The following is a 19,239-nucleotide window of genomic DNA, read 5'->3' as shown; positions in this document are numbered from 1 at the left end:
CCTCCCGCATTCATGCATCAATGTTACTGAATTAAGGCATGCATTTTTATTTTTATTTTTCAGTATTTCTAAAAGCACATTTTATGATAATTAGTACTTGTTTCATTTTTTTAATTTTAATTTTTTTAGTTTCAGAGGTAGAATTTAATGATTCATCAGTTGCATATGACACCCAGTGCTCATTACCTCCAGTGCCCTCCTTACTGCCCGTCACCCAGTGACCCATCTCCCCACTCACCTTCCCTCTAGCAACCTTCAGTTTGTTTCCTTTAGTTAAGTGTCTCTTACACTTTGACTCCCTCTCTCTTTTTCTCTTATTTATTTTTCCTCCACCTTTCCTATGCTCATCTATTTTGTTTCTTAAATTCCACATATAAGTAAGATCATATGGTATTTGTCTTTCTCTGACTAGCTTATGTCACTTAATGTAATACTCTCTAGTTTCATCCACGTCATTGCACATGGCAAGATTTCATTCTTTTTGATGGCTGTGTAATATTCCTGTGTGTGTGTGTGTATGTACACATATGTATACAAATACACACACACACACACATACATACACATACATATATATCTACCACATCCTGTTTATCCATTCATCTGTTGATGGACATCTGGGCTCTTTCCATAGTTTGGCTGTTGTAGACATGGCTATGGTAAACACTGGGGTGCGTGTACCTTTTCAAATCACTGTATGTGTATACTTAGGATAAATACCTAGTAGTGCAATTGCTGGGTCACAGGACAGCTCTATTTTTAACTTTTTGAGGAACTTCCACACTGTTTTCCGGAGTGGCTGCACCAGCTTGCATTCCCACCAAGAGTGTAAGAGGGTTCCCCTTTCTTCACATCCTCGCCAACATCTGTCATTGCCTCGGTTGTTAATTTTAGCCATGCTGACTGGTGTGAGGTGGTATCTCACTGTGCTTTTGATTTGTATTTCCCTGATGCTGAGTGATGTGGAGCATTTTTTCACATGTCTGTTATAAGAAGAATTAATACCTATTCTTCTGAGACTGTTTCAAAAAATAGAAATGGAAGGAAAACTTCCAGATTCCTTCTAGGAGACCAGCATTACCTTGATCCACAAAAACCAGACAAAAACCCCACCAAAAAGGAGAATTACTGGTCAATATTCCTGATGAACATGGATGCAAAAATTCTCACCAGTATAGCTAAGAGAGCCTTAGAGGGATTATTCCCCAGGGATCCCATGGGATTTATTCCTGGGCTACAAGGGTTGCTTGACATCCTCCGATCAATCAATGTGATAGAGCACATTACTATTTGTTTCATTTTTTAAAAATAGTCACAAGTTTAAAATACCTTTTATATTTGCAGAACTTTATGATCTACTGGACAGGACTGCCAGAAGGTTCTATGTTCTTGTTTTGGGTTGTGTGCAGCATTTCACCTTACATCTCCATGAGCAGTGTCAGTGATTACAAAGTAAGAGAAGGGGAAAAAAATGAGAAACTTCAGGGACTCCAGTAATTGTGATTTAAATGCTATGTGTTCAAAATGTTTTCCTATAAGAAAAACATATAAGCATATGTCTGATTTAGATAATGTAGTTAAGCATTATTTCTGTCATGTCAGAAATTTTACTTCTAAGAACACAAAATATTTTTTACTTTGAAATAGCAGGAAACATGCAGTAATTTTACGGGGACTCAAATTAATCTATACTTGTAAAGGGGACTATTACACAACTTTTGATGACATTATTTCCCAGTGAAAGGGAAGAAATCATTGATATTTAAATTGAGGACAAGACGTAAGACTTAAATCCCCTTTCTACTGTGGCAAATAACCTTTTTGGTTATACTTGCATTTGGTCATGTCTGTTATCCAAGGCAAAACCATTAAGTCAGATTTAGAGAGGTCATCCTTCATTATTCTGAACCAGCAACCCTCATAACATATTTGGATAATGGATAATTTATTGTCCTTCAGGTCGCAGAATAATATCTCTTTTGAACGAAGTTTATGCTTTGATTATTATGAGATCTGCTTTTCTACTCATTATGCATGAGTTAAAGTGGTGCTGGGAATCAAACTTATAAAATAAAACAATATTCATTTTCACAGTGACCGTCCTTATGGAATTGCTGTTTAGACCTCGAATTCCAAATAGTATATACATCATTAAATTGTTAGAAGATTTAAACTTTTATTTTATTTCATTATTTATTTATATATATTCTATTTATTTATTTATTTAATTTTTTATTTAGCTTAAAATCTCTCTCAATGTGTTTGTTTCGAGTTTGGATTTCAACTGAATCTGTGTATATCTTGTGTTTTCTCATCAGAAGAGAGCTAAGTCCCAGCTGTGGATTTCAGGCCTCTACCCTTCTGCCTACTGGTGTGGGCAGGCACTGGTGGATATCAGCTTCTTCGTTTTCCTTCTCCTTTTGATGTATTTAATTTTTTACATAGCCAACATAACAGAGATTTATATCACAAGTCGAATTGTGTTCAGTCTGGTAAGTAACACATTATATAGACAATCTCTTATAAAGTAATTCCATGATAAATTATAACATTTGATATTTTCTATAAATCAGACATTTTCATTTTTATTTTGTCATTAGTTAAACTAAAACAGAAACATTCAAAGTGCATGCGCCTTAATTTTTTTTAAAGATTTTTATTTATTTTTTTGAGAGAGAGAGAGAGAGAGCACGAGTAGAGGGGAGGGGCAGAGGGAGAGGGAGAAGCAGACTCCCTGCTGATCAGGAAGCCCAATGCAAGGCTCCATCCCAGGGTCCCAAGATCAGGACCTGAGCCAAAGTCAGACACTTTACCGAGAGAGCCAGCCAGGTACCCCTGAAGGAAGATATTTAAAAATATGTGTAATTTAATGTTTCCTTCTGTTACTACTTCAGTGTTTGACTTTGGTATTATTTGTATTATTTTCAGGTTGTATTTGGACTCGGTTATGCAACATCACTTGTCTTCTTGACATATGTGATATCATTTATTTTTCGCAAGTGGAAAAAAAATAGTGGCCTTTGGTCGTTTTGCTTCTATATCGTAAGTACATATACAAACACATAAACAGAGAGATAGAGTAACTTTCAGGGGAACATAAAAATAATCATCTTTGCCTTGAGAAATATTACAGTATAATACACATTTACAATTTCTAATTATTTTCCCTTTTTCTTTTACATGTAAATCTATTTCACTGTCCTTGTCTATTGCACTTTTATACCACTGAAAAGCTACATGTTTATGGAATATTTGATGTCAGATTTGAAAAAAAATGCAACATCATCTGGTATAATTCCCCTCATTTTATAGAGGGAAAAAGGTTGAGTACATGTTTAAAGCCACATAAAAATCACGGATGACTCAAGACTAAAATTGAAGTCTCAGACCTTATGTTCATTCCTGATGTCAAAAAATATGAAGTAGTAGGTTGGTTAACAATACTGTTTTAAAGTTTATGTTGATCAACATCTTGATTTGAGGGGGCTGAATCATACATCTTCACGGAGACCTCAACCAGTATGCAACAATTTTATGCCTGATACGAAGAACTTATAATTTCATTTAAAATAGATGTTGAGGATGTGTAATGTGGTAATTGAGCTTTCATTACGCAATTTGTATAAATTTAAACTATGCTAGTCTTAGAACTCACAGAGCCTATATTAAAATGTATCAGATGATGGTATGTGCAATTGTTCTTTTGTGATCTTAGATATATTTGGAAGGAAAGTATAGGCAAGGTCTCCTCATTACTGAGTGAAGCCAGTAATGTTAATTTGTTTGGACTGTTAATTTGTTGGACTCTCCTGGTCCGCAGGATGTGGCCCTTCATGGGTATCTTAGGCCCCTGACTGGTAAGGAAGTGCCTTTCAGCCCATGGTGAAGGGATTATAGTGCATCTTCTGAGTACTGTGAGTGATACTATGTTTCCTTTGATGTGGTTTGCAGTCCCCTCTTGTTCTAGTGAAGGAGAAAAGAGGAAAAAACAACTCACAAAAGAAGAAACTTGGAAGCTTAGTAGAATAAGAGCTGTTAGCTAAGTCGACCAATAGACTTGTAGTTATCAAAAATAAGGAAGTGGGAGAAAAAACTAGATACATGTGATGTCATGAAAACCAAGAGGAGAAAAGTAATGTCCACTTGAATAATCACGTGACACCTTTGCAGAGAGATCGTGGTGGTTGCAAAATGAGAATGGTTTTTTGGATTTGCCGTCTAAAATGTTTATTGTGCTCTGACTGAACACTTGATTGCAAGTTATTGGATTTTATTCACAATTGCTTTTTATTTGTAGATTATATTCCCCCCAAACTGTAAGTTTATTTGTAGATTACATTCCCCCCAAACTGTAACTTCACTTAGTAGTCACACAACATTCCCCTACATAACAGTCCCACAAAACAGTACAGTCTTCTGACCTAAAGACTTAGGAATTATACCCACATAGGGTTTTGAATTTCAGCTTTGTCACTCACTAACTGTGTGGTGTGAGGATGTTATTTCTTTCTCTGAACCCTGAATTTCCCATATATAAGGAAGGTATAGTAAGAATGACCACATTATGGAGTTGTTGTGAGGATTAAAGCAAGCAGTGCATGCTAAATTCTTTTTTTTTTTTTTTTAAGATTTTATTTATTTATTTGACAGAGAGAGACACAGCGAGAGAGAGGGAACACAAGCAGGGGGAGTGGGAGAGGGAGAAGCAGGCTTCCTGCTGAGCAGGGAGTCTGATGCAGGGCTCGATCCCAGGACCCTGGGATCATGACATGAGCTAAAGGTAGATGCTTAATGACTGAGCCACCCAGGCGCCCCAACATGCTAGATTCTTAATGCCTGGTGTTTGTTTAATATTCAGTGAATTTAGTAGTTACAATTCTTCCTGTTTTTATTGTAATTCATACAGTAATATCCAGCAAAAGTTTAATACAGTGCTCAACACACACTTGTTGACTGATAAACTGATCCTTAAAACAGAACAGTGAAAAAGTATCTTTATCCCCCATCCCACATTTACCAGTATTTTAACAGAAAACAAGTCCATTGCAATCAAAATGCACACTCTCATTAAAATTATTTGTTTGGAATGGGGAAGACATGGACCAGAGAGGACATTTAGAAAGCTTTAGTCTAGGTGGGAGGCAGCATGGACTTTTTAATACAACTACCTGTTTAGCTTTCCATCCAATATGGTTTTTATACATTCACAATATTGTTACCTTAGTAATAAAAAGTGAATTTCTCTTTTATCTTATTGTCTTAGATGATTCTTAATGCACTTTCAGAAAGCCTACCTGGTTACTTTAGCATTCACCTTAATCTCCAGATTTTTATAGTCTACCTGGTTACTTTAGCATTCACCTTAATCTCTGGATTCTTACTGAAAATTTTTCTGTTGGGTAGCTGAAGATCTCATTTATTCTCATTAACAAAAACCCCTCACTCCCTTTCTCCCTCTGAAAGGGGTGAATCTGTATGCGGGAAAATTCTGATGTATATGATGAGAACACTTACATCTCAAATATTTTCCCTACTACCAATGGACTGCATATATCTGACTTGCAATGTATTTTAACTTGCCTTGTAGACCTCAATCATTATGTTTGACATTGTGCTGCTTCATTTCAACTTGCCTACCTTGATTTCTAGCATGGTATTTATTCCCTCAACTACCATGGGTGGATTTCTAGCCTTTCTGACAACGGTAAGAAATATTCCCAACAGTGTCATTAACTTTGAACATGCAGCCTTTTAAAGTGCTTCACCCTGAATCTATAAAGACAGAATGCAGGCTAGTGGTTTCCTGGGGTTGGAGTGGGAATGGGGATTGGCCACAAATGCTTGTGAGGTATCTCTTTGGGGTCATGAAAATGTTACTAAGTTGAATTGTGGTGATGCTCTCCCAACTCTGTAAATTTACTAAAAATCCTGGAATTGTCTACTTAAAATGAATGAATTTGATAGCATAAAAAATTAACCCCAATAAAGCTGTTTAAAAAGCTTTGCCATATGCTCTATTGCAAAACACAAGCATTGTCAAATGCTATTCAAAACGAATGGCAGATTGAAAAAATGTTGGCTCGTTTAATGGGTATTCATTATCCACTACAAGGATAAAATCATATACAATACCATTTATTTATTCAAAAATATATATTAAACAGTATTCTGTATTAGGCACTGTGCTGGTCCTTGGGGACACCTAATGAACAAGACAGCACGTCCCTCCTTTCAGGGAGCTTGGTGGAGATGAAGACAGACCTCAAACAAGTCCATGCAGAGGGCTTAAAGGATCAAAGAAGAAGGGTAAAGTGGCAAGCACAGGACACATAGCACAGCTGACACAATCTAGAGAGTCCGAGAATTCTTCCTGGGGAAGCAATGCTTAAACAGAATCCTGAAGAATGAGTTAGAATTCATTAGCAAGAGAGTAGGGCAGAAGGTAAGCATGTTCTGTGGAGAGAAGCAAAGGCATTGAAGGAAGAGAGACCAGGAGGCATTAAAGAAGCCTTGATTTAACCGGAAAGAAGTGTATGATGGGATGACCCCAAGAGCTCAGTCAGGAACATACCCTTTAGAGCCCCGCACCATTCTGGATGAAACTTCAGTGCAAGTAGAGAAAGCTGCCCTCATCGCTTGTGTTCTTGGGATCCTGGGAAAGACTTCTGTCTACAAAAGCACTTTTTATAACATAATTTAAAAAAAAAAGAGAGAGAGAGAGAATAAAACTTCTGAATTTCCAATCATAAAAGCACTTTTCCATCAATTGAGCAACACTTAGAATTCTCAATTAGAAATTCATTCCTTTGCTTAAAGCATTTCCTTCCTAAGATGTAAGCAGACCTACGAACTGAGCTACATTAACCTAGATCTGTCATACATTGTTTAGGAGGAATGAGTTACTTTCTGAAGGCATTGATCGATGAAGAAAGAATAACATTATGGGACTAATTATTTTCATGGGCAAGTCACCACTGAGGTAGGAAGGGGTCCAGAAAAGACTCTTGAGGAACGTTTAGGACAAACACGGTCATTCCCCTGTTAACTTTTCACAATGCAGGTTCCTCTCTCTGTTATGCTTTCAGTAGACTTGAGGCAAACCCTAAACCTAAACATTAAAGAAAAAAATCGGAAAAGAGGAACAGACATAGGTTACCTGTTCACCGAGAGATAGTGTTGAGTGGGGGTCCACTTTCTTTTCTGCAGGGAATTGCTTGTCACCAGTGCACACAGGGGGGAATCATGCTTAATGAAGGAAAAATGCAATATGTCAAATTCCATATTATTGAAATGCAAATCATGAAGTGATGAACTTGCATTTATGTGTTTTTCTTTTTGTCTTTGCAGAGAGCTTACGAACACCAACCAAAATACCCAGACCACAAATATGACCCGAGTGGAGTTGATCTTCTAGTATGCCTAATAGTAAGACGGACTTTCTACCTCTTCACCTTTTTTTATTTTTTATTTTTTTGGAGGGGATAGTTAGCATTTGGTATCATAACCATTTTGTTTGTCTAATGTGTGCCAACTTTGAATATGTTTTTAATATAGTCTCAGAATAAGACTCAGAATAAGACCATTCAGACATGATTCCAAATCATGAGTTATTTTTATGTGCCTGTGTGGACTGTGTAGGTCCAGAATGTAATATCAGATTAATTTTTCCCATTTGTTTATCGCCGTCTCCAAATTTGAGAGACCTTGTAAGAAATACAAGGGCAATGTAACTGAAATCCTTTGAATTAGAGATAAAAGGGGCAACGTTGTATAATAAAAATGAAAGGGGAAAATGATTATATTGGTGTATTTAAGCCGACACTGACAATGTGTCACTGCTTTCCTAGGCAGAGGAGCAAATATGGACAGAAGTGCCTGCTCTCATTTATACCGTGGCGGAAGGAAACAGATAATATATATGGTGTCAGATGGTCAGTCAGGAAAAGCCTGATTGAGAAGCAAAGATATGAGGGGGACAAGGAGGCAACCTACAGGGATAGCCTAGGAAAGAACATTCTAGGAGGAAGGCACAGGTGATGCTGGCTTGTTCCAGGGTCAGCCAGGAGGCCAGGGTGATTGTGGCCAAATGCCCAAGGGGAGAGTAGCACAAGAGAAGGTCATGAAAGCACAGGATGAAGCACAGGGTGGACAGAAGGGGCTGCACAGAGCAGTCTAGGTCCCTACAAAGACTTTTTAAATTTTCTTTGAGTAACCGAGAATCACTGGATGGTTTTAAGCAATGCAATATGATCAGACTTACTTTTTTAAAAGAGTACTTCTTTTTTTAAAATTTATGTTTTATTTTCAGCATAACAGTATTCATTCTTTTTGCACCACACCCAGTGCTCCATGCAATCTGTGCCCTCTATAATACCCACCGCCTGGTACCCAACCTCCCACCCCCTGCCCCTTCAAAACCCTCAGATTGTTTTTCAGAGTCCATCGTCTCTCATGGTTCACCTCCCCTTCCAATATCCCCCAACTCCCTTCTCCTCTCTAACTCCCCATGTCCTCCATGCTATTTGTTATGCTCCACAAATAAGTGAAACCATATGATAAAAAGAGTACTTCTAGTGACTGGGCTGAGGACAGATGTTGGGGGCACAGGGAGAAGAGGGAGGAGGCTACGTAACAAGGTGTTACACTATAGTAATGGGAAATTATGATGGCCTGGACCTGGGCGGGAGCAGCACAGGCAGGGGCGAGAAGTTGGGTTCTGGGTAATTTTGAAGGTAAAGCAGATAGAATTGGTTGACAGACAGGATGTGGATTGTGAGAAGAAAAGAGGCAGGTGCCACCAAGCTGGATTTTCCCCCTGATTTGTAAAAATGGTTCTCATATGTATTTTACCTGAAGACAAAGGACACCAATTTAATTCAGATGTTTAAGGAATATTTGTGAACTTGTGCCTATATATAACTGTTTTTTCTTTGTTCCTAGCCTTACTTGCAGGCTTTGTTATTTGTTTTTATCCTAAGATGCCTGGAGACAAAATGTGGAAAGAAAATAATGCGAAAGGATCCCGTTTTCAGGTTGGGATAAAACTTAAATTCGAGCTTAATATCATACTTTAACGTTCCCCCATAGTGGGCCGCACTACTGACCTGTTAATGTGGATTGATATTCGCAACGTAAGCAGGATGCCGGTTTTCACGATGTCCATGGATTCCTGGCTGATTGCCTGGTAATAGGACTTTCAGCCAGAGATCTGCCACTAACCAGCGGAGGGAGGTTTTCAGTTCTCAGGAGTTTGATGAGTACTCAGATACGCCATTTTTTCATCTGAGATGATCACACGTCCTTGAAAAGAGGAGATGGGGTGGAAGTGGCTGAGCAGCCTACTGTAGGTCAGAGTGTTCCATGAGATGGCCATTGTACAGGGGCGCCTGGGTGGCTCAGTGGCTTAAGCCTCTGCCTTCAGCTCAGGTCATGGTCTCAGGGTCCTGGGATCGAGTCCCGCATTGGGCTCCCTGCTAAACGGGGGGCCTGCTTCCTCCTCTCTCCCTCCTCCTTCCCTTGCTTGTCCTCTCTCTCCTTCTCTCACTCTCTGTCAAATAAATAAATTCTTTAAAAAGAGAGAAAAAGATGAACATTGTACAAGGTCTCCAGGAAAGGTGAACAGGGAAAGATGCTGAGGGCAAATGTCCGTGTGACTCAGATGGGCTCAGAGTCAACAGAGACAATGCAGGTGACCTGATTTTTAAAGAAGCAGCAGTCGTTGCCAGCACACTGGCAAGGGTCCAAGATTCTCACTGGAAGAATGACAGCAATGAGAAGGGGATTCTGGCAACGGGGATGGGAATTCTCGGCTAAAGCAGAAGCAGTATTCCCAGGGCCACGACCATCACCAGCGTACTGAGAGAAACGAGGGCAAAACCACAGAGAAGCTGATTGGAGGGACGTCCTGACTAAAAAGAAAACCCTATGTCCTACGTTTCATTTCTCTACAGAATTTCCCCCCAAAGGAGAGGTGCTCGACCTAATCCCGAAGAACCTGTCGATGAGGATGAAGATGTTAAAGCAGAAAGGCAAAGAGCAGCAACTGCCCTGACCACTTCGCAGGCAGGCGAGGTAGAAAAGCAAGGGACAGGGGCGCCTGGGGGGCTCAGCTGGTTGGGTGTCGGACATCGGGGCAGGGTTTGGTCCCAGGGTCCTGGGATTGAGCCCCATACGGGGTTCCCTACTCAGCAGGGAGTCTGCTTCTCTCTCCCCCTCTGCTCCTCCTCCCTCCTGCTTGTTCTCTCTCTCTAATAAATGAATAAAAAAATTCTTTTTTTTAAAGATTTTATTTATTTATTTGACAGACAGAGATCACAAGTAGGCAGAGAGGCAGGCAGAGAGAGAGGAGGAAGCAGGCTCCCCGCTGAGCAGAGAACCCGTTGTGGGGCTCAATCCCAGGACCCTGGGACCATAAAGCCAAAGGCAGAGGCTTTGACCCATTGAGCCACCCAGGTGCCCTATGAATAAAATACCTCTTAAAAAAAAAAAAAAAAGAAAGAAAGAAAAGCAAGTGACAGAGTGGATGTTAATGGACCTACATTCAAGAACTATCAAGAAGAGGGGTGCCTGGGTGGCTTAGTAGGTTAAGCCTCTGCCTTTAGCTCAGGTCATGATCTTAGGGTCCTGGGATCAAGCCCCGCATCGGGCTCTCTGCTTGTCAGGGAGCCTGCTTCCTCCTCTCTCTCTGTCTCTGCCTGCCTCTCTGCCTACTTGTGATCTCTCTCTGTCAAATAAATAAATAAAATCTTTAAAAAAAAAAAAAAAAGAACTATCAAGAAGAGAGGTTGATATGCTGGTTTCCATTTCGAAAGTTGGGAGCTTGGTGTATTATCATTGTTCTTAAATATGTAGATGCCTCTTAAGAGTATCCCAGAAGCTCAAAGGAGCACACACGGAACATAATGGTTTTATTGTTCTTTAGAGGAAAATAGGCTTTGATAACTAGAGCCGTAATTTCAAAACCAAAAAATTTCATGAGTTGGAGAATTTGTGTGAGATTTGTTATAAAATGCTGAATAGGGATTAGGATTTGAAGGGTTATTCTTTTGTCTGACTTAGATGTTGTGATGAGTCCATGAGCCTCGACTCTCCTGAGAAGGCAATGAGCCAGTTTCCCTGAAGCTATACTGTTTTATTTTATTTTTTAAAAATATTTTATTTACTTATTTATTTGCAAGAGAAAGAGAGAGGGACTAAGCATGAACAGGGTGTCGGGCCAGAGGCAGAAGGCGGAAACAGACTCCCCGCTGAGCAGGAAGCCTGTCACGGGGCTCCATCCCAGGACCCTGCAATCGTGACCTGAGCCGAAGGCAGACACGTGACCGACTGAGCCACCCTGGCTCCCCTATATTGTTTTATTTTAGAAGATAGATTTAAGAGATTTAGAGATATTGTTGGCATCAATGAATGCAGGTTACATTTGAAACAAGCAATATAGATTACTATCAGTTTAACATATACTCCGTTTGGGGGCACCTGGGTGGCTCAGTCCTTTAAGCCTCTGACTCTTGATTTGGCTCAGGTCATGATCGTAGGGTCGTGGGATCAAGTCCTGTGTAGAGCTCCATGCTCAACGGGGAGTCTGCTCCAGATTCTCTCTCCTCCTCTCCCTTTGCCCCTCCAGGCTGTGCTTTCTTTCTGTCTCAAAATCAATGCATATATCTTTTTTTAAACATTTAAAAAATGAAAATAAAATAGATTTTGTTTTATGACGTAGAGTAAGAAAATTTGCAATAATGAGAACATAGGAACGTAAAGTCTCTGAAGGTTAAGAGGAAAAAGCACACTGTCCTCTATTCCAGAAACCCGTCATAATTGCCAGCTGTCTGCACAAAGAGTACGCAGGTCAGAAGAAAAGCTGCTTCTCCAAGAGGAGGAAGAAAATAGCAGCCAGAAATATCTCCTTCTGTGTTAAAAAAGGTTCGGAAGAATCACTTAACCCGATTCACCATTATTTCAGAAATGCCCACTGAACATCTCTGGTATAGGTACCATTGTACTTGCCAGAGCATGCATGCAAGCGTTCATTCATTCAACATATATTTCTTGAGCATGCTAGGGACCTTTGGGTTCTGGAATAGAATCATGAAGGAATTAAGAAAGTCCCTGTTTTCATAGATTTTTACATCCCGAGAGGATTGAAAACCAAAAACAGCGTATCAAGAGAAGTGTCGGTTATCACAGAAGCAAGTTCTGTGCGGAGCATTCAATTGTGTGACTTGGGGTTGCGTTCACTTAGGGTTCGGGCAGAGAGAAGAGTGAGGGCAGGAACTCAGAGCTGGGGCTGCCTTTGGAATGTTCGAGGCCTGACGAGGCAGTGGACACAGGTACAGATGCAAGGGAGGAAATCTGAGAGGGGAGCAGGGTCAGATTGGGTCCCACTTTGTGAAATACGGTGAAGGCTTTAGATTTTTATAGCAGATCGGTGGAATGCCACTGGAAGGTTTTCAGCTAGCTTGGGTACCCCTTAAGTTTTGAAAAAAAAAATTAACACGTCGGCTATTGTTTGTAAATCTGGGTGGCAGACAAGAGGCTAAATTTATATTAGTTCAGATGAAAGATGGTGGTGGTTTAGACACAGGTGGGGGAATTAAAGATGGAAAAAATGTCCCTGACTTCCCAAGTTTAGGAATCACTTAAACATGTACTTAGCACATTAGCCATCTACTAACAAAAAGAATCTGGCTCATTTTTTTCACTGAAAATGTAATGTGGAAAACAAAAGACTTATTGACATCAAATCCATACGCTTTTCACTAGTATTTCTTATAATTATAGGAGTTAGAGAACATGGTTTGGTAACCTGAATTACATACATGTTAAAAATCTCAAAACAGTACTGGGGCATGTACATATCTCAAAAGGTTTGAATAAACAGGTTTATGATAATTCACTTTTAAGACTGATAATCAGTGATTCTCTTTCAGGTGAAATTTTGGGATTGCTAGGACCTAACGGTGCTGGTAAAAGCTCATCTATTAGAATGATTTCTGGGATCTCGAAACCAACAGCTGGAGAGGTAGTAAGAAATGACACAATGATTTTCATTCCCAAAATAGACATTTCATGATAAATGTAGGTTATATCTTTATAAGACTCTACTTTTAATAATTTAAATAGTTTTCCATAATAAATGTGTGAATTTCTATATTGTTTTAACTTTTTAATTTTTATGTAGTTATTTATCTTTCTAATTAAACATTTTCTTATTGAAGTACAATTAGCATACAGTGTTATATTACTTTTAGGTGTATAATATAATGATTTCAATATTTCTGTCACTTGCAACAATGTAGATTATAAAGGGTATAATGCTAAGTGAAATAAGTCAGACAGAGTAAGATAAATACCATAAGATTTCACTAATATATTTCTTTGATGCTCAAAAAATTTATGTATTTATTAGCTACATGTCAGTTTCTTGAGTGTGAGATTGGAGAAAAGGCTACATGTGTTTCTAAAACCAGTTTACTTTCTTAGGTAGAACTGAAAGGATGTGGTTTGGTTTGGGATCATCAGGGAGACAACACAGTCAGCTTCCCAGGATACTGTCCTCAAGAGAACGTGCTCTGGCCCAGCCTGACAGTGAGGGAACATCTGGAGATCTTTGCCGCCATCAAAGGGCTGAGGAAAGGGGACGCCACAATTGCCATTTCACGGTAAAGAGAAGTCACGGGATTCTTTTGTGTCCAGAGCCAGGAAAGCTTGTTCCACTGATGCTGAACTCACTGATGAAGAATGGAGGGTAGAAATGATGTCTGCACCTTGTCCAAGAGTATCAGCAGTAGAGCAGGGATGGAGGGACAGGAGCTGTTTCCAGCATCCTCGATTGAGGGATCTTAAAAAAAAAAAATCGCATAAAATAATTGATAGTGTTCAATGAGTGAATAACCACAAATAATCATCTACTTCAGTTCCAAAATCAAAATTCTAGCTATTCTTTAAAACTCTTTATGAGATGAAAAATCTTTCCTATTCCAAAACAAACTCTTTCTCTCTAGGATCATGAGTTTCCAAGTAGTAGTGCCTAGCTTCCTTCCAATGCTGTTGTAATCTTCTGCGGAATTACAAAGATCCTCTTTTGAATGGATATTCTCCTGTTTTCCAACAGATTGATGGATACTTTCAAACTGCACGGACAGCTAGATGTTCAGGTGCAGAAATTAACGGCAGGAGCCGCCAGAAAGGTATGTGGGATGTGGGATGGTGTTCTGAAGGTTGATGGGGTGGCAGCTATTAAATAAGGTGCTTCTCTGCCTTTCAGTTGTGTTTTGTGCTGAGCGTCCTGGGAAATTCACCTGTCCTGCTCCTAGATGAACCCTCAACAGGCATGGACCCAGCAGGGCAGCAGCAAATGTGGTAAGCATAATACACGAGTGCAAACCTCCTGTCAAACTTGTGTTTTTAAACTGAGCTTAGATGGGGCACCCAGCCGGCTTAATCGGTAGAGCAAGCAACTCTTGATCTGAAGGTTGTGAGTTCAGGCCCCATGTTGGGTGTTTAGCTTACTTTAAAAAATTTTTTTCTAGACTAAATAAAACTCTGATCTTGGAAAAATCTAAATCCACTGATTTCTAATTTAGTGGAGATAATCCATATCATTAGGAAAATAAATAGATTCTCTTTTGTATCATATTTATGTGGTATTAATGCTAAAAAAATATCCTTTAAGTATTTTGTTGGAATTTTAGGTCTTGTAATTTGGAGTTAAATTTTTTAAATTATTGAGGTATCTGTAACTGTTTCTTTTTTTAGAGGTTATTAAGTTACCTACTTTCTCCGTTTCCTTTTCTTTCCCCCTTTACCAAATCTGTCAAATTTGCTTATCCAGTTTTTCTTAGTTTTTTAAATTATTTTTACTTTCCTTTCTAGGATGCACCATTTGGATTAATAAAATCATCCAATCTAATTTCATATTTGTGACTGTCCAATAGTTTCCCTATCTCTTTAAAGAATTTCATTGTGGAAATTTTATACAAATGTAAAGAGAATCATGTATGAACCCAATATACCCATGACCTATTTCAATAGTCACCCATATAAGGCCTATCTTTTTTCATTATACTTCTACCCACTTCCTTTTCTCCACTCCTATCAGTTTGAAGCAAATATTAGGCAGCCTTTCCTTTATTTATAAATATATTAATTAATTTATACAAAAGATATAAAGATCTCTTTTTTAAAAACTTAACCAGAATACCACTAGCCTACCTAAAAAAATTTTTTTTTAAAGATTTTATTTATTTATTCGACAGACAGAGATCACAAGTAGGCAGAGAGGCAGGCAGAGAGAGAGGAGGAAGCAGGCTCCCTGCTGAGCAGAGAGCCCGATGCGGGACTCGATCCGAGGACCCTGAGATCATGACCTGAGCCAAAGGCAGCGGCTTAACCCACTGAGCCACCCAGGCGCCACCAAGCCTACCTAAAAATATTAAACACTTCTCTTTATCATTTATGTTATCAAAAAACCTAATCAGTATTCAAATTTCTGGTTTTTTAATTAGAAATCTGATTCGTTTTATCTATACAATTTCTCCTCCATTTCTTTTTTGTCTATCCTCCTTTTTAACAATGATATTTTGGGGCTCCTTTCAGGCAGGTGATCCAGGCATCCATTAAAAACACAGAGAAAGGAGCTCTCCTGGCCACCCATTACCTGGCCGAGGCTGAGGCCATGTGTGACCGCATCGCTATCATGGTGTCTGGAAGGCTGAGGTGGGTGTCTTTCTGGAGGCTGGGCCTGACCCGCAAAATGAAATTCCCCATGGAAAAGGGAAGATCGCCGGGGACAGCTGGAGTGCTTCCCTTCAGTTTCCCGGCGATGCCCTTTCCCCTGCATTTGAAATTGAAGGAGGTAAAAATGTAAGGGCAGTATTTTTTCCGACATGTTTTCCTTCTTGCCCGTAGGTGCATCGGCTCCATCCAACACCTGAAAGACAAGCTCGGCAAGGATTACCTCCTAGAACTGAGAGTGAAGGAAGCTGCCCAAGTCGCCTGTGTTCACACGGAGATGCTGAAGCTCTTCCCACAGGTTGCACCGCAGGAAAGGTGAAGGACGATGGAGAAATGTGTTGGTTTTACCCACTTGACCCACTCAGTGGTTTCTTTTCTGCTCTGTGAGGACTTCAGGGTGATTTGACTTCATAATAAAAGTTAGGGACCTCAAAAACTGATTTGCTGACTCCTCCAGACTGGAAGAGACTTGGGACCCACCCAGGAAGCTGTGTCCTCCTGTCCCAAGGAAAGCTTGGGGACACCTTACATGGGCCCCCTCAGCCATCCAAGGCTGGTCTCCAGCTCAGAGGAGGATGTAGAAAAATTTAGGAACTTCTCATGCCCAGAACCCTTCATGGGACCCGATTTGGACCCACGGCACCCTCCACAGACCTCCCTGAAAATATTTAAAACATGTAAATATTTACTGTCTAAAAGATGTAACTATTTAAGGTGAATTCCCCTCTTGAAAACAAACAACCATCGAGATACTCAAATAATCTCCCTGTAATGAGTTTTCATGCCTCAAAATGAAGAATAGAAATGTGTGTGTGTGTACCTATATGTGTGTGTGTTTGTGTATGTCTGTGTGTTGGGGGGTGGGGGGCAAGGAGGTAGAACTAGAACAGAATTTAGAATTCCTTGGAGGCGTAAGCACACCAGAGAAGCAAGTGGCATTTCCATTTTAGCACAGCGTAAATATAATGGAATTATCAGAGACTATGCCAGGGAAAGCAACTCAGTCCTGCTACGGCACTCTTGGTGTCACGAAGTAAGTGGGAAGACCGTGAGTGGCAAGCCTGAAAGAACAGGTGCTGGGCTGAAGAGGGCCAACCCTGGAGGTCTGGGCAGCTCTAGGGCCTCCTGGGAGTGTCACACTATGAGGGAATGAGCTGAGAATGGGCATCAGGTCATCAGCTGAAAGCGGCACATGGAAGCAAAAGGCCACAGACCCCGTCGGACTCCTCCTTTCCTCACAGGTTGGGGAAGTTTATAGTTAAAGCCTTTTGAACGTTTCCCATCAGGTCCTTCTCTCTTAACCCCACATCTCCCTTTCCTTAGCTTTCTGGTCACAAGGATGAAATATCAAGTGAATGAATTAATTGCCAACTAATTTAAGCTAAGCAAAGGGGATAGTCCAGATGGTCTACATTCAACCACAACAGCAAAAGGTTTGCATACACTGAGCATAAAAGCAATTAGGCTGGTTTATTTCTAGAAGAATTATCTCCAACAGCCAGCCACCAAAGACATTTTAAGAATGTCGCATTGGTTGTTTTACTCAATTTTTACATAAGCTGTATATTTATTTGTATTACTTTTATTTTTGTAAGAGGAAATTGATGTTAATATCAGCATTTATTTTGATGGCCATTTTCTCCCCCCTTGAAACTCAAGGTCAGATATGACATTTTCATATTCCCAGGTACTTCTCCTTCTTGGTCTATAAACTACCTCTGGCGGATGTCTACCCTCTATCTCAGACCTTCCGCAAATTAGAGGCAGGTAAGAGTTACCATTGTGGGGCGCCTGGGTGGCTCAGTGGGTTAAGCCTCTGCCTTCAGCTCGGGTCATGATCTCAGGGTCCTGGGATCAAGCCCCACATCGGGCTCTCTGCTCAGTGTGGAGTCTGCTTCCCCCTCTCTCTGCCTGCCTCTCTGGCTACTTGTGATCTCCATCTTTCAAATAAGTAAATAAAATCTTTAAAAAAAAAAAGAGTTACCATTGTAAAAGAAAACTTTTGAAAAATCAGTTCAGCGTCAGGTAATAATTTCATGGTAGGTAATTGTGTAATCCATTTTAAAAATGTGCAAATGCTTAATGATTTTAAGAATTCTAATGGTAGGTAATAGTGGGATTTAACTCCAACGGTGGTTAATCCAGTTCTCTGGAAAGAGGTTAATCTCTGTGGCAGGGACTGAAGCTACAGAAAACACAGAACTAAGTTTGGCTGGGTTTGCTGTGAATTCATAACGTTAACCTGACAAAGCCCCTTAGTGGGCGCTGCATTGTCTGTGTATGCACAACCCATTCACACCAAGTGTCCGAAATTTTTCCTCACACACCCATCTCCTTCTTGCTTTTCTCCCTCGGTTGATGCCCTTGCTTTGTATTTCACTAATAAAATAAAAGCCACAGAAAACCTTCCACCCATGCATCCACGTCTCTGTGTCTGGGCTACGCGTTCTGCCTTCCCACTAAACCCGTCCCCTCCATCGTGCCTGACTCCTCTTGCCATTTGAAATTGTCAACGTTCTCTCTCCATCATCATTTTTCTGCTTCCAGCTGGGGAAGTCCCAGCAGCAGACTGTCCTGGAGTAATTTCTAACGCAGCCTAGTGGTGGGGAGCTGCAAGTTCGGTGTCTGCCTCTCTACCAGCTGGGAGGCACTGGGTAAAGCTATGGATACCCTGCACATCTAGGTGATCTGTCTCTGAGTAGGGGGTAATATCAGTGCCCAATTGGGCAGGGTCATTAGGAAAATTAAATGAATTCATTTACAGAGTGTTTAGACTTGTGCCAGGTTCATTGTGTTTGAGAGACCATGAATCGCCAGTTTACTCCCTCCAGTCCAGACACCCTGACTTCTAGCTCCTCCTAAAGGCTACCAGACATGCATACTCCTGCCTTAGGACTTTGCCTTCGCTGATCCTTCTTCTTGAAATTCTACTACTTCCAGATATCCAGCATGTTCTCTCACTTCAAGTTTCTGCTCAATTCTTACCTTCTAACTATGGTCCACCCCAGCCATCCTGTTAAAAACAAGTGCCTGGCACATCCTGTTTCCTCTGCTTGATTTATTTTTCCTGTGTAGTAGCAATCATCATTTCCTTTATTTTATATTTAAGTCCTTTATTTAATGCCCATATTCCTGCCACTAGAATGCAGGGGTTTATATACAAAGGCAGGGTTTTGTTTTCACTGCAACTCTGTCCCTGGTACCAAGCGTGGACACACACAGAAGATCTCAGTGTATGAGTGGAGAGCTGTGAATATGTGAAGACGTACATCTGGTTTCCTGGCAGAGATGCCCAGCTTCCAGCTGGGTACAGCAGATAAACTGGCTGAAGCCAGTTACACAAAAGCATTGGGTCCTTTCATAGGGAAAGGAATGGGATTGAAATCTTCCTTGTGTGAAAGAATGTGTCAATCAATTATGTAATTCCTCAAGGATCTTCTGTTTCCCAGGACACATATACTATGTAATAAAATGTATCAAAATGTGATACGAGAAAATTCTCACATC

General features: G+C 40.2%; 1 protein-coding gene across 2 annotated transcripts in view; it reads left to right on the top strand.

Moving 5' to 3' along the window:
• ABCA6 (ATP binding cassette subfamily A member 6) overlaps positions 1 to 19,239 on the top strand; it is a 59,094-nt gene that overhangs the window by 39,121 nt on the left and 734 nt on the right. For both annotated transcript variants that reach the window (XM_082708306.1, XM_082708307.1), the window contains 15 exons: positions 1,345 to 1,452; positions 2,319 to 2,492; positions 2,929 to 3,042; positions 5,588 to 5,704; positions 7,348 to 7,425; positions 8,941 to 9,032; positions 9,951 to 10,071; positions 11,802 to 11,919; positions 12,927 to 13,018; positions 13,480 to 13,658; positions 14,111 to 14,186; positions 14,264 to 14,358; positions 15,595 to 15,714; positions 15,907 to 16,047; positions 17,420 to 17,499. In XM_082708306.1, coding sequence (XP_082564432.1) covers positions 1,345 to 1,452; positions 2,319 to 2,492; positions 2,929 to 3,042; positions 5,588 to 5,704; positions 7,348 to 7,425; positions 8,941 to 9,032; positions 9,951 to 10,071; positions 11,802 to 11,919; positions 12,927 to 13,018; positions 13,480 to 13,658; positions 14,111 to 14,186; positions 14,264 to 14,358; positions 15,595 to 15,714; positions 15,907 to 16,047; positions 17,420 to 17,499 — 1,705 coding nt within the window. The remainder of the gene's footprint in view (positions 1 to 1,344; positions 1,453 to 2,318; positions 2,493 to 2,928; positions 3,043 to 5,587; positions 5,705 to 7,347; positions 7,426 to 8,940; positions 9,033 to 9,950; positions 10,072 to 11,801; positions 11,920 to 12,926; positions 13,019 to 13,479; positions 13,659 to 14,110; positions 14,187 to 14,263; positions 14,359 to 15,594; positions 15,715 to 15,906; positions 16,048 to 17,419; positions 17,500 to 19,239) is intronic.

This window comes from Mustela nivalis, assembly GCF_964662115.1.
Source record: "Mustela nivalis genome assembly, chromosome: 17".
NCBI classification, from domain to species: Eukaryota; Metazoa; Chordata; class Mammalia; order Carnivora; family Mustelidae; genus Mustela; species Mustela nivalis.
Note: the sequence above shows the minus strand (reverse complement) of the source record. Positions and strands in the feature narration are given on the sequence as shown.